Source organism: Lissotriton helveticus, chromosome 5_2 (assembly GCF_964261635.1).
Source record: "Lissotriton helveticus chromosome 5_2, aLisHel1.1, whole genome shotgun sequence".
Classification (NCBI taxonomy): Eukaryota; Metazoa; Chordata; class Amphibia; order Caudata; family Salamandridae; genus Lissotriton; species Lissotriton helveticus.
In genome coordinates this window covers 6,138,313-6,153,966 of record NC_136066.1, presented here as the reverse complement: position 1 = coordinate 6,153,966, position 15,654 = coordinate 6,138,313, and the positions used below count along the sequence as shown (strand labels likewise).

Here is a 15,654-nt window from a genome sequence, read left to right as displayed (position 1 = left end):
TGCAAAAGGGAAATGGGCCTAGGCCTCTTTTCAGTTTACTATACTACTAAACTTTGCTTTTTTATGTACCAGAGACTCCCGTCTCGACGACGGGGAATGATTCAGGCATGTGAATCTATGAAAGTTCCAATACTGGAGTAAACTGCACATTCGGAGCTGTGAAACATTCTACTTACTCCACTCTCTGACAAAAACTGACTGATTTAGGAGAAGCAGACACTACCATCTCTAAACTGTAACTCATACAAATACCCAGAGCTGCACCCATAAACAAATGCACACACCTTAACTGGGTCACGCTCTGTCCATTCTGGGTTACACTAGAGGCCGTCAGGGTTGAGCTGTGGCTTGCAAGATTTGATATAGCCTGCAGACCTTCTGGAGACACCCTGGAATCTTGTAACCTCAGTCTAAGCACCCTGGAGTCACAGAGGATGATAATTAGTTATTTGTAATCTGCAGGGTCTTGGTCGGGTCCGCTGTACTCCAGTTAAGCTCCAAAGGGTTATGTCATGAGTTCCTTTTTATACACTAAACAAAGTTTGTAATTTCTCAAGACATTGCCTCATGGGAATCCTCTTTCAATTTGGGGAAACACAATCATCTTTTCTTTAGAACATGTACTCAGCTGCACCTCTGGCTCGCCAACATTGATGCCTTTCAAATATTTAACACACTTTCTGGAATATCCCTTGTTTGGCTGAAAATGGGTAGATGGTAAATGGTTGAAACTCCACCACTGACACCAATTTTACATTTTTCCAAGCAGAACCAGCACTATATCTGGCTTGAAAGAATCTGAAGAGGCTGCCAGATATGCTTGGTTTACCATGGAGGCTGGTCAATCTATGAAAGGTAGGATTTTTAACTCTGTACTCTTCCAAAGTGTACTGACACCCAAAGGGTTTGTCCGATATTAGAGGGCTGCCAGGTCTATGGATCGGAGGTCCCAGCCACTGGAAGGTGGATCTTCTCGCACATATTGTTTCCGTCCAAAACCATCAAGCGAGTCAACTGCAGTATCTAGTCTGAGGATTAATCAATGACCCCTACATGCTGTGAGAAAGCTCACTATGCATCAGACCCACTGATATTCTGTTTCTCAGAAACAAAATCCCAATCTGGGTGTCTGTTTCTAAGACGCAAAAGTAATGCCAATCGGGTCACCATAAAATGGAAGACCACATGGTATTACTTTCCTGGCTAACGTGTTCCCTCTCTATGGCAGCGGAAGCAGCGACATGAGGACATTGCCTGCCGCTGCAGCAGGGAAGAAAGCAAGTTACTTACCTTTTTTTTTTAATAGATCGAATAAAGATTTTAAATGAAAAATAAGTTACTTACCTGTAACTTCAGTTATCCAGTATTGGTATCTTTCATAGATTCACATGCTTAGAACCATCCCCGCCGATGATGTGAGAGTTTCATGGTATAATAAAACATATACATAATAGTCATAAAAAACATTATACAATAGGCTACTATGGACAGCAAAGCCACTACATTAGCCTATCTTAGTCCTTTTGCAAAAGAACCAAACTCGGAACACAGCAAATGAGGCTGCAGCACCCTCTTAGAACCCTCCACTGAGAGGCAGACCCTCAGATTTTCGTAGCACAATTGACAGTAAGTATGCCATAATGATAAGGTAAGCCTCTCCGGGGAGGAGGGTGGATCGCATGTGAATCAATGAAAGATACCAATACTGGATGACTGAAGTTACAGGTAAGTAACTCGTTTTCTTATCCAGTATTGGGGTGTCTTTCAATGATTCACATGCCTGAATTAGAATAGTTAGCAGTAAATAATCCTCATTTGTATAGTGGATGGTGGGTATCATAAGAAAAAACAATAGATACCCCCTAAGCCCAATACAGCAATGCAATACAACATTCTAACCCTAATAAGGGAAAGCATCATATACATATGAATCAAAATAAATATATATGATATATATATATATATCTGTATATCTGAAAACACAGTTTGAAAAACCAGAAAGCAACAATACACCATATATATGTCAACATGTAATGATATAATCACCTCCTTACAGTGGCTTACCTTATTTAAAAAGGTTTTGCAACGCTGCTTGACCCACTGCTAATTCAGCCTCTGTCGCCAGATCAAGACAGTAATGCAGTGTGAGGTGTGCACACTCTTCCAAGTTGCAGCATGGCAAATCTTCTCCAAAGGTACTCCAGCAAACAGAGCAGTAGATGAGGACACTGCCTTTGGAGAGTGAGCCTTGGGTTTCATATATAGAGGATGTCCCGCTTTGGCAGAATTGGGTTGTAGATACAATCCACCTTGCGAAAGCGGATTTTGTCACAGCTGTTCCTGGCTTTTGACCACCATAGGAAATAAATAATTGATCAGATTTTCTGATTGACACAGTACGTGAAATGTAGAATTTAAGACACCTTTTAACATCCAAGGTATGCAAAGATGTCTCAGCAGAGGAAGACGGATTTGGAAAGAAAGAACGCAGTATAACAGGCTCATTAAGATAGAATGTAGAGGGAACCTTCGGAATAAACATTGGATTAGTTCTGAGGTGGACATAATCATTGGCGATTTTCAAATAAGGTTGTTTGATAGTGAAAGCCTGGATTTCACTGACTCTCCGAGCAGAGGTGAGTGCCACTAAAAGTGCCGTCTTCCAGGAGAGGTACTTAAGGTCCGCTTTATGAACAGGCTCAAATGGATGTTTCATGAGCTGCTGTAACACTAGATTAAGCCTCCATTCTGGAGGAGGAGGTCTGACGGGTGGAAAAGTTCTAAAAAGCCCCTTTAGAAATTGATTGATCAATCGATTAGAGCAAAGGGATGCAGCTCCTGCAGACCGTCTGTAGGTAGAGATGGCCGCTAGATGCAACTTAACCGATGCGAACATAAGACCAGACTTAGATAATGATAGAAGATATGGCAGAACTTTCTCTGGAGAACAACTTAGGATGAATATTCTTGTCACTGCACCAAGAACAGAATCGTTTCCATTTCAAAGCATACGTCTTTAATGTAGAAGGAGCTCCTGCCCTAGCAAGAATATCTCTGCAATCAGCCGGTAGATCTATCTCCTTGAATTCTGTGAATCCAGAAACCATGCATGAAGATGCAATGGGACTGGACGAGGATGAAGAATCTGGCACTTGCTCATTGATAACAAGGTCGGAACTGCAGGAAGGCGGTATGGTCTGCGTTTGGACAGTAGGAGAAGCTCCGTGAGCCAATGTTGACGCAGCCACCGTGGAGCAATGAGAATCATTTAACATGGTTCCATCTTGAGCTTGCGTGGAAGTTTTGGGATCAACGGAAAGGGGGGAAATGTGTATGCAAAGATCCCTGTCCATCTCATCATGAAGGCATTGCCCCACAAGCCCTTCTTCGGTTCCCAACTGGCAAAGAATGGGCACTTCCAATTGTTCTTGGAGGCAAAGAGATCCAGATTTGGTTTGCCCCACATCCGAAATATATGTTCCACGACTGTTTGATCCAACTCCCATTCGTGACAGGACTTCGAGATCTTGCTCAGAGTGTCCGCTAAAGTGTTGTGAATCCCCGGCAAATGCTCCACCTTGATTGTGATATTGTGAGAAAGCAGCCATTCCCAAATGCTTTGAGCTTCTTGCGACAGAATGTGAGAACGGGTACTTCCTTTCTTGTTTAGGTAATGCATACAAGTGGTGTTGTCCGTTCTGATAAGAACAGTTGACCCTTGAAGCCTTGGGAGAAAGGACTGCAACGCTAGGAAAATGGCTCGAAGCTCCAGAAAATTGATATGCATTTTCGCCATAGCAGCAGACCATCTTCCTCTTATGCAAAGATCTTGAAGGTGTGCACCCCACCCTTCTAGGGAGGCATCTGTCGTGAGGATGAAGTCCGGCACGGAAGGCAGGAAAGTGAGCCTGATTGAGACATTCTTGGAGCGCAGCCACCAGACCAGCGCTTCTCGCATAACTGGAGTTATTTCCACTGGGTCGTCGAACGACCCCGAGATCTACAGCCATTGACTGTCTAGTTCCACTTGAATCGGCTGCATACTTAGACGGGTGTGAGGTACTAACAGATTTGCTGATGATAGTATTCCCAGGAATGATTTGATGATTCTCACAGAAGCGAACCTTCTTTTTAGGAAATCTGATGCCAGAGAAATGAGACGTGTTTGCCTTTCCTTGGACAAATGTGTGTGTGTTTGTATTTATATAGCGCACTTCTACCCAGAGGTCTCGTAGCGCTGTATTCATACCGCTGTGGAACCCATCCTGGCTTTCCTGTGAAATGTCCACTCCTGGGCACCCCCAAGGTGAAGCCAGGCATCCAAGCGCTGCTGGGGCCGTTGTGGAGATTAAGCAAGCTATTGCCCAGAGTCACAGAGTGGGACCCATGATTAGACTAGGCACCGAGGCGAGAATTATCAGGTCTGTGGAAATTGAGTCCAAGAACCGCCGAGGCGGGAATTGAACCCTGGTCCTGGGCCAGACCTCTGCATCAGGGTCTGCCGCTCTAACCATTGAGCCCCGCTTCTCCTTGTCTCGGGTCTCAGGTAGTATCCAACACTGCCCCTAGAAATTGAATCCTTTGAGAATGACAAAGAACTAATTTTTGAATGTTCAGGGACAGTCCCAGGGATTGAAAAAGCTGTAGCCATGTGGACGTTACTCGAGAAGCCTGCCGAAAGGAAGGTGCCTTTATTAGCCAATCGTCCAGATAAGGGAATAATTGTAAGCCTTGAAGTCTGAGGTGAGCTGCCACCAGAGTCAGGAATTTCATAACGACTCTCGGGGCTGAGCGTAAGCCGAAGGGGAGGACTTTAAATTGAAAATGTGCACCTGCCACAGTGAAACAATGCTTGGGGTGAACGGGGATGTGGAAGTATGCATCCTAGAGATCCAATGTGGTAATAAAATCTGCATGGTCCAGAAGCAGAAGAATTTCTTGAAGCGTGACCATGTGAAAGGATTTCTTTTGAAGATACTTGTTCAGCTTTCTTAAATCTAGGATGGGTCTCCATTCCCCTGACTTTTTCTTTATTAGAAAAAAGCAGGAATAAAATCCTTTCCCCACCTGAGAGTGGGGGACTCTTTCTATCGCTCCTTTTGTGAGCATGGTTTTTGCTTCCTTCTTGGGAAGAGCAAGATGTGGAGGATGTTTCTTTAAAGGTGGATGAGGAGGGGGGGGAACTGACAAATTCCAGGGTATGCCAATATATCCAAGACCCTCTTGTCTGTGGTTAATCTTTTCCAATTGTGGAGATGCTGGGATACATTCGGAATCCTGTAAACCAAGTGTGGCAGATCTGCTGCAGGTGCTAAGAAGTCATCACTGTTTTCTAGCAGAATCTCTGCCTTGAGGTTGACGTCTTCTATTCTGCTGTCTATAAGCGGCAGCTGGGGGGGTTCTGTAGGACTGCTGCCGTTGCTAACTATATCTTCCTTGATTGCCATGATTTTGGTATCTTTGATAGCCACCACAAAAGGAATACGACCCTCTGCCTCTAGCTCCCCGAAAAGGAGTCTTGCGATATTGTAAGGTGCCAAGGGCTCTGGCAGTATCAGTATCCTTCTTGATCTCTTGCAAAGCCTCAGCTATATGTTTCCCGAACAACATATCACCATAAAAAATCATATCCAAAATCTTCGTTTGGACCTCAGGGCGAAAGGTGGTAGATTTCAACCATCCCTGACGTTTAAGGACTGCTGCTCCGGCAAGTTGACGAAAGCCCAAGGAGGCTAAATCCATAGAAATATCAATTATTTCTGATGCAGCCCTTTCTCCTTCAAAAATAATTTTCTTTGCCTCCTGCTTCTTGTCCTCAGGTAGGTAATCGATGTATGGAGAAATGCCCGACGATAGTTGACGGTCATATTTCCCTAGAATCACCAAAGAGTTTGTAGCACGAACTGAAGCACCCGCCATGGTGGTGAAACGCTTACCAATGTTATCAAGGCGCCTCACATCATTATCCGGCGGTGCGGTTACAGGAATAGATGGATTTCGAGATTTACGCTGGGCCGCCTGTGAAATAATGGAATCTGGTCTAGGGTGTCCGGACAGGCCAGCAGGAGCATTATACGGTGCTTTGTACTTTTTATCGATTCTAGGGAGAATCTCAGGCACTGAAAATGGAGTTTTCATTATCAGAGGGCCAGATGCACCAAAGAGTTTTGCCCAATCTGTGTCTATGGGAAAACGTGGTCCTCCATAAGGCCCTTAGTTCCTTCTTCCCAGACATGATCGATTATCGGGATAGAACGTACGGACTTCCTACTCTGGTCCTTAAAATCGTAAAGGAAACAATCTTCACAGATACAGGAAGATGAAACCTGGTTGCTGCCCTTTCCATAATTGCATGAAAACCTCCAATATCTTCAGGAGGAGAATCTACTGCCTGAGGAACTGGTGAGGATGGCGTAGGAATCAAGTATTCATCCCATTCATCCACAGTTGTGGGTGAATTTGGTAATTCCCCATCTTCAGCCACAGTATCGCCATCATCATCTTGAACTAATTGCGCAGGTACAATGATAGGGGCAGAAGGACCAGCAGTCTGCAAAACCGTAGGCATAGTAGGTTGTGTTGGAACAGGCGCTGTTGATGGAAAGCGTGTATGATAATCCCTCAACATAGCAGTCAGATCTTGTATCAAAGCCATAGGAATTTGCACCATAGGTTCCTGCCGTAATGAAGTCTCTTGAGGACCTCGCAGAGACTCACAAGGCTCATAGTACTCTTCCTCATCGTCATCCTCCTATTTATTCTGGTGTTGAGAAGAGTTACTTGCTGGGCTAAAAAGTCCATCATCATCTGACTCCTCCAGATAGTGACTAGGAGGTAAGGGTGGTGATAATTTTGAAGTCAAAACTGGCGTAATCTGTAAAGATGTAGGCCTTTTGCGTTTCAATGTCGTCGAAATGTACATAGACGGTGAGCCAGTATCAGCAGAAATAGCTATAACAGAAGTTACAGTCGACGTTGTAATCGTTGACGTCGTCGACGGAAAAACCATCGTCGTCGAAGCCGCTGCCGTCGTCGACAGTGGACTCGTCGACTGGAGTAGTATCGTCGTCGACGGTGGACTAGTCGACGGGAGTTGTAGCATCGTCGAAAGCATCAACGGCATGTGTCCAATCGACAACGAAGCAGGCGTAGACGAGATTGGCATAGTCGACGGCAATGAAACAATCGTCGACGACTGAATTTTCTTCGTCGACGCCGAGGAATCACTCACCATCTGAGGAGATTTCGTAGTCAAAGGTGCTTTTTTCGACGTCGACGGGATCCTGGCGGACTCAGAATGAGTTTTCTGCTGTTTTGAGGCAGTTTTCAGTGAAATCTTAATTTTTTCACCAGATTTTAACTCTGTAGAGAATGAAAGCTTCTCTTTTCTAGAGGAAGAGTGACCAGTCTCAGTGTGAGACTTCTTCAAGGTCTTACTCTGTCGCTCAGGGGGATCATCAGATCTATCCCTCTTCTTGGCCAGAGGGGTGGATGCCATCATCTCCTGAAACGACATCAGATGTAGCCTTCAATTTTTCCAGCCAAACCAGCAGTCTTCCTTCTCTGTCCTTGAGAGTCTTGGCAGGAAAAGTTCTACAAATCCTGCAGTATTTAACCTTGTGTGCTGGATAAAGACAATAAATACATTCTTTGTGAGGATCCTCGAAATGTAAACTCTTCTTCCCACACGAAGAACAAGGCAAAAACAAGCTTTTCTTTGAAGAGTCAGACACAGCTACTCACAAAGGTCAGCCAAAGATGAAGAAAAACTGAGCAGAGCTCAGGGAGACTCCCTGTCACACGACGTGTGGTAGAAAAACGGAGGGTTTGCCTCTCCGTGGAGGGTTCTAAGAGGGTGCTGCAGCCTGACTGAGTTCCAAATTTGGTTCTTTTTGCAAAAGGACTAAGATAGGCCAATGTAGTGGCTTCGCTGTCCATAGTAGCCTATAGTATAATGTTTTTTATGACTATTATGTATATGTTTTATTATACCGCAAGACTCGCACCTCGTCGGAGGGGATGATTCTAAGCATATGAATCTATGAAAGATACCCCAATATTGGATAACAGCGAGTGGCCTGCTGCTGGGCAGACCACCCTGGTAGGATCTAGATGACACCCCATCCCCACCAAAAACCTCAAGCATTGGCAGGCTACTTTACTGATGTGCGAGTCCCTGCGGGAGGTGAAAGGGAGTATGGGGTTTAAGATGGGGCTAATTTTCTCAACTAAGGCAGTATGACATGCAGACTTCGTGCATGGTCTACTAAACCGATTCTGAGCCTAATGGTCTTAACTCCAGCCGCTGTGTTGGTCTGTGGAGCATGGAAGTAACAAGAGGGCTATTTACCTAATCTAGCTTAGGGAAGCATTGGCTCGAAGAAGCTTGGTTAGGTCAATGACCACATTTGGACTTTACAGTCTCTGGGCTCCTGGTTTCTCTGAGAGTCTGTTTATCCGACTGGGGTCCAAGATTTGTTGGTGATTAGCCCATGGCAGGGGAGCATAACTGCATCCAATTTTTGTGTGGACTCTAGTCTAAGACCCTCTAATTTGGGATGTGAGATGTACGGGATATAGGATAGTGGGTGCCATAATTTAACCTTTGTATCGTCAACACCTCATTCTCCTTGGTGGATTCATTAAATCATTTAAGGCCCCAGCTGCAAGAGCTTTAGTCTCCTGGGTTCTTTCTTTTCCCCATGTCTCCTCTGAGATGAGCTGGTCCTGGCCCAAGATCTTGAAGAAGGCAAGCATACATTACCTGATTTAGAACTTTCTGGAGGTAAGGAGTACCCATACGATCTGCCATGTGCCTGTATGATGGATGAGAGAGGAAGAATTTCCTCTCAGCTGCTAGAGCAGCTTGGATGTCTTTCTTTCCATCAATATCTTTCTGACTTCTGTTTACCACCCCAATGTAGCCTGAAACAGAAGAGAAAATGGGATAAAAACCTTGGACCATGGAGTTCGTAGAAGATGAAAAAAGCAGCACTGATAAACCAAAATTGAGAACGAGTGAAACAAAGAGATAAAGAATGCAAGCAAGAAAGCACAGGGAGAAGCAATATTGAAAAGGAAATGCAAAAGTACAAAAGAGAAAATCAAAATATGGGGAGATGGAAAGAGATGAACGAAGAAGGAAAGACACCAAGAAATCGAATACATGAAACAGAGAAGGATAAAGAAAGTGACACTTGAGGTAGTGCAGCAAGTAAGAGAGAGAAAAAGAGAGATTAAGAGAAGAAAGATCAAGGTACTAACTGAGACTAGAGTATAACATGGTATGCTTCATGTTTAATTGACCTTTCACTACAAATAAACTAATTGTAGCAGAAGGTTGTGGCTCATAATGCCTGTGAAGTGCCTCCTCCTGTGCATAGCAGCATCTGAGAGTTTTTAACCACCCTTGAGATGTAAGAGTAGAGAAGCAAAGAAACAGGCACTTGCATTCCAAAGACATTCACAGCAATGTGTCAAGGATTATCAGAGACTTAAGGAAGTCTTGAACTGCCCGAGACCGGAGGGAGAAGGCGACCATAGCAGAGTGCACCTACCCTTCTGGGGTACTACAGCGCTCACAGGAAACAGCAGAGTGGATGGTACTGTTTGGACCTTATGGCTTCAGAAGCTGCTGGGAAGGGGTCACCCTGTGGAGATCCAGACTTATCGCTAATACATTGCAACACAGGCAGACACTCGGTGTGAACTTGCAGTGATGCTAAGACCATCATCACAAACGTATGGTCTCTACAGTCACACAAACGCCAATCCAATGGCACACCAACCCACCATCAATCACATTTTTTTTTATTCCTACACACAGCCACCTGCATGCATGTATTCTCGAACACTGTACAGTAATATTTGCATAATGTCTAATACTACTTTTTTAATGTGTTTCCTGTTCCTGTATTGCATGCTTTTGTGATTCAAAGATGTGAATCTAAGAAAGAACGTGTGCTAGAGAAGAAACAAGGTACCTACAGTTTGAGGCATTGGCTTCTTTCATACATTTATGTGTGGCTCTCCCCATTTCCAGTGCGCCCACCCCTCGCCTACCTTTAGCCTTTCACTGCTGAGCTTGAAATCTCTCTCTCTCTCTCTCTCTCTCTATATATATATATATATATATATATATATATATATATATATATATATATATATATGCTTCCAAACTCCACTGTAAAACGGAGCACTCTAGGACGGGTGCGGAAAGTGGCTGTGGACTCCGCTAATCATTATCGCTCCGACTCCTTATATTCAAAAGAAGATTTCCGCACTCTCGGGGTGTTCCAACAAACAATAGGTTTTATTCCAAATTGACCAGCAACATGTCAGACCTTCATCTTCTCCAGCAGGTTGTAGACTTCAGGCGAAGATGAGGGTCTTCCTCACAGACAGTCTCCTAGAGGTGAGAGGATATCATCTGAAGTCTACAACCTGATGGGGGAGATGAGGGCCTCACAGCCAGTCTCCAGAGGTGAGGACATCACCTGAAGTCTACAACCTGCTGGAGATGATGAGGGTCAGCCTCACAGCCAGTCTCCAGAGGTGACAGGGCATCACCTGACGTCTACAACCTGCTGGAGATGATGAGGGTCAGCCTCACAGCCAGACTCCCAGAGGTGAGCAGACATCACCTGAAGTCTGCATTATGTTCTGAAGGAGATGAGGGTCTAACCAGTGGCTTGAAATCTGCTGCAAAGAGATGAGACAGGAGGGGAGACTTCCATCAGGCTCCTGGCATGAGTATCATGGAGAGAAAATTGACTGCACTGACGAGCGACCTCATGAACAACTCATACTGTAAGTGGGTCTCTCTGTGCAATTCTTGCTGGATGACCTGGGAGGCCGCAGAAGCTAGTCCGTGAATGCTGGCTAATCTTTACTAAATGGAGCAGGACAACTGTAGAGGCTGCAACTGCTGCAGAAGCTGTCCTGTAGGCCCCTGGCCTGCAATCATACATCAACAAGGGTGCCAAGGTAAAGCTACTGTGAATGCGGAAGGTGTGAGCCATACCCGTCTCATCACGTGACAAGCCAAATCACCATCCGGAAACCTGTTCTGATGGCACCATAGTTTAGAAATAACTGATCAGACTTTCTAATGGTCTTGGACTTATCTAAGTAGAATTTCAGAACTCTCTTAAGATCAAGTCCATGAAGAGATATTTCTGCTGGCGTACATGAATTAGGAAAAAAGAAGGTGAGATCGTTTGGTTGACATGGAAATCCGACACCATCTTCGGAAGGAAGGAGGGGCGGTTACTTAGAACCACTCTGTTGTGGTGAAAAACGGTGTATGGTTCTTTGGAACAGAGCGCCTGGATTTCGCTTACTCTACGAGCTCAAGTAATCGCCACTAAAAAGGCGGCTTTCCATGTTAGATGCTGTAGGGTCGCCTTATGAATTGGTTGGAAAAGGGGGCCCATCAGTTTGGAAAGGACCAGGTTCAACTCCCAAGGGTGTATAGGAGGCCTGACAGGAGGGAACACTTTCTTTAAACCCCAAAGGAAATCCGTAACCACCTGGAGTTGGAAGGAAGAAGGTTGATTTGGAGCCTTTCTGTAGGCTGTAATGGCAGCCAGGTGCACCTTGATGGAATTCAACTTTAGACCTGACTTGGCCAAATATAGGAGATAAGGTAAAATTACCTCCTTTTGACACTTTGTAGGTTGAAAACCATTATGTATACACCACAAATAAAATCTTTTCCATTTAAAATAATATGAATGTCTCGGGGAAGGCCTTTTGGATTCCCTCAAAATGTTCATACAGTCTTGAGGGAGATTTAGGTGGCCGTACTGGCGGACCTCAGGAGCCATGCTACCAAGTTCAGTGAGCGAAGGTTGGGATGATGAATCCTCCCATTCATTTTGGACAGAAGGTCCAGTCTGCACGGAAGCCTCCTGTGTGGACACTCCGAGAGGTGTAGCAGGTCCGGGTACCACCACTGCCGTGGCCAGTCTGGTGCTATCAGAATCATTCTCATCCTGGAGCATGTAAGTTTGGCTATTACCTTCAGGATGAGAGGAAAAGGTGGAAAAACGTAAACAAAGGTTCCTGACCAGTCGATCAAAAGGGGATTCCCAATCAATTCTGGTCGGTAAAAACTTGTTTGACTCATCCGTAAAGAGGTCGACTGTTGGATGACACCATTGTAGAAAAATGTCTGCCACCACTTCGTCATTTAATAGCCAGTCTAGCTGATCTTCGAAGTGACGACTCAGAGAATCCGCCTGTGAATTTTGTTCCCCTGGCAGATGGACTGCCATGATAGAGAGCTGTCTGGCCAGGAGCCAATGCCAGGTCACCTGAGCCTCCAGGGAGAGAGGGCGAGAGTAAGTCCCCCGTTCTTGTTTAGATAGTACACGGTGGTCGTGATGTCCATTTGTACTAATATCGACTTGGATTGTACCGATGGGTAGAATGCCTTGAGGGCTAGATGTACTGCCCGTAGCACCAGCATGTTTATATGATACGATTGTTCTTTTGTTCGACCACCTGCCCTGAGTCTGTAGAATACCCATGTGTGCTCCCCAAACCTGAAGTGAGGCGTCTTTGATCAGGGATTGTGTCGGAGGAGGTTGGTGGAAAGGGACTCCCACCAAGAGATTTGTTCGGTGAGTTCACCAGGGAAGGGATGCTTTCTGAGACTGGGAGAGAAGAATCCTGTCTTCCCAATGCGCCAACGTCTGATCCCATTTGTCTTCCAAGTCCTGTTGAAGAGGCCTCATTCTCAGTCTGGAGTTGGGAAGCAGAAAAATGCAAGATGCCATCGACCCCAGAAGTGATGCAACTTTCCCAACTGAGGGCTGATGAACTTGAAAAGGAAGATTGCAGTTCTGCTGGATTGATAACAGTCTCTCCTCCGAAGGAAACACTTTTCCTACGCTGGAGTCCAGAGTAGCCCCTAGGTAGAGAATTCTTTGAGTGGGCTGATGGATTGATTTCTCATATTTACATGAAGGCCCAGGCGTTGCAGTAAGTTCTGGCATATTCGATAGTGGTTTTTCACCATTTAAGGAGATGAGCCCTTCAGAAGTCAGTCGTCGAGATATGGGTAGATGAACAGACCTTCAATCAATCAATGAGAGCATTTATATAGCGCTCTACTCACTCGGAGGGTCTCAAGGCGCTGGGGGGGGGGGGTCCGCTACTGCTCGAACAGCCAGGTCTTGAGCTGCTTCCTGAAGGCGAGGTGGTCTTGGGTCAGGCGGAGGCGGGTCGGAAGGGAGTTCCAAGTCTTGGCGGCCAGGTAGGAGAAGGACCTTCCTCCTGTGGTGGCTCTTCGGATGCGGGGGACGGTGGCGAGGGCGTGGCTGGTCGATCGAAGCTGGCGTTTGGGAGCGTAGAAGTTGAGGCGGCTGTTGAGGTATCCTGGGCCTTGGTTGTGTAGGGATTTGTGTGCGTGGGTGAGGAGCCGGAAGGTGATTCTCTTGTTGACCGGGAGCCAGTGCAGGTCTCTCAGGTGTCCGGAGATGTGGCTGCGGCGGGGGATGTCCAGGATGAGTCGTGCTGAGGTGTTCTGGATCCGCTGGAGTCTCTTCTGGAGTTTGGCGGTGGTTCCGGCGTAGAGGGAGTTGCCGTAGTCCAGACGGCTGGTGACGAGGGCCTGGGTGACTGTCTTCCTGGTCTCGGAAGGGATCCATCGGAAGATCTTGCGTAGCATGCGCAGGATGTTGAAGCACGACTAGGAGACGGCGTTGACTTATCTGGTCATGGAGAGGGAGGAGTCCAGGATGAAGCCCAGGTTGCGTGCGTGGTCTGTTGGTTTGGGTGTGCTGCCCAGGGCGGGGGGCCACCAGGAGTCGTCCCAGGCGGAGGGTGAGGATCCTAGGATGAGGACTTCCGTCTTGTCCGAGTTCAGTTTCAGGCGGCTGTTCGACATCCATTTGGCTACGTCTGTCATCCCTTCGTGTAGGTTGGCTCTGGCGGTGGCGGGGTCGTTGGTGAGGGAGAGGATCAGCTGGGTGTCGTCGGCGTAGGAGATGATGTTGAGGTTGTGCTGGCGTGCGATGGCTGCGAGGGGGCTCATGTAGACGTTGAAGAGTGTTGGGCTGAGCGAGGAGCCTTGAGGAACGCCGCAGATGACTTCGGTGGCCTCCGATCTGAACGGAGGGAGGCGGACTCTCTGTGTCCTTCCGGCGAGGAAGGAGATGATCCACTCCAGTGCCTTCTCCTGGATTCCGACGTTGCTGAGGCGCTGTACTAGGGTACGGTGGCAGACGGTGTCGAAGGCCGCGGAGAGGTCCAGGAGGATGAGGGCCGCCGTTTCTCCGTTGTCGAGCAGGGCTCGGATGTCATCGGTAGCTGCGATCAGGGCGGTCTCGGTGCTGTGGTTGGCCCGGAAGCCAGACTGCGAGAGGTCGAGGGAACCGTTCGTCTCGAGGAAGGCGGCCAGTTGCTTGTTGACGGTCTTCTCGATGACTTTAGCCGGAAACGGGAGCAGCGAGATGGGGCGGTAGTTCTTAAGGTCGGTGGGGTCGGCTGATGGTTTCTTGAATAGAGCGCTGAGTTCGGCGTGCTTCCAGCTCTCCGGGAAGGTGGCGGTGTCGAAGGAGGTGTTGATGATGTCCCGCAGGTGGGGTGCGATGACAGTGTCGGCCTGGTTGAAGACGTGGTGAGGGCAGGGGTCTGTCGGAGATCCGGAGGGGATGGAGTTCATCGTGCGGGTGATGTCTTCGATGCTGATCGAGGTCCAGGCGCGGAGGGTGGTGGTGGGGGACGGTGGTTCTGTCGTTGCGTGCGTCGGTTGAGTGCTGAAGCTGTTGTGGATGTACGCGATCTTGTTGTGGAAGTAGGAGGCGAGGGAGTTGCAGAGGTCTTGCGAAGGGATGATGTCGTTGTTTCCGGCGTTGGGGTTGGAGAGCTCTTTCACGATGTTGAAGAGTTCCTTGCTGTTGTGTGCGTTGTTGTCCAGTCGTTCCTTGAATGCGGTTTTCTTGGTGGCGTGGATCAGTTGGTGGTGTTTTCGGGTGGCGAGCTTGAGGGCAGTCATGTTGTCCGGTGTTGGGTCTCTGCGCCAGGTTTTCTCGAGTGCTCTGCAGTTCTTCTTGGAGCTCTTGAGTTCGTCGTTAAACCATGGGGCTTTCTTGCTGCCGGGTCTGCTCGGTGGGGTCTTTAGAGGGGCGAGGTCGTCTGCGCAGTCGCTGATCCATTTCGTGAGGTTGGTGGCCGCTTGGCTGGGGTTCGTTGTGCTGGTGGGAGGCTTCTTGCTCAGGGAAGTCGCGAGCTGGTCGGATGTGATCTTGTTCCAGCTTCTGCGGGAAACCTGTTGCTGGTGGTGGTGGAGTGTGGTCCTTCTGAAGCTGAAGTGGACGCAGCTGTGGTCTGTCCAGTGGAGTCCCGTGGCGTGGCTGAAGGCGATGTCCTTGCTGGAGGAGAAGATCGGTCGAGTGTGTGTCCGGCGTAGTGGGTGGGGGTGTTCACCAGTTGCTTGAGTCCGAAGTTGGCGAGGTTGTCCATCAGGGTGGTGGTGTTGCGGTCGTTGTTGTTCTCCAGGTGGAAGTTGAGGTCCCCGAGGAGGATGTAGTCAGCGGAGAGGAGGGCGTGCGGGCTGATGAAGTCGGCGATGTCTTCGCTGAATTGTGTGCGTGGTCCCGGGGGTCTGTAGATGAGGGTGCCTCTGAGGGTTGTCTTGGGGTTGAT

At 47.5% G+C, this 15,654-nt stretch overlaps 1 protein-coding gene across 10 annotated transcripts in view; it reads right to left on the bottom strand.

Annotated features, from left to right (window-relative positions):
- DNM1 (dynamin 1) overlaps positions 1–15,654 on the bottom strand; it is a 742,836-nt gene that overhangs the window by 386,663 nt on the left and 340,519 nt on the right. For all 10 annotated transcript variants that reach the window (XM_078646632.1, XM_078646628.1, XM_078646630.1 and 7 more), the window contains exon 6: positions 8,765–8,925. In XM_078646632.1, coding sequence (XP_078502758.1) covers positions 8,765–8,925 — 161 coding nt within the window. The remainder of the gene's footprint in view (positions 1–8,764; positions 8,926–15,654) is intronic.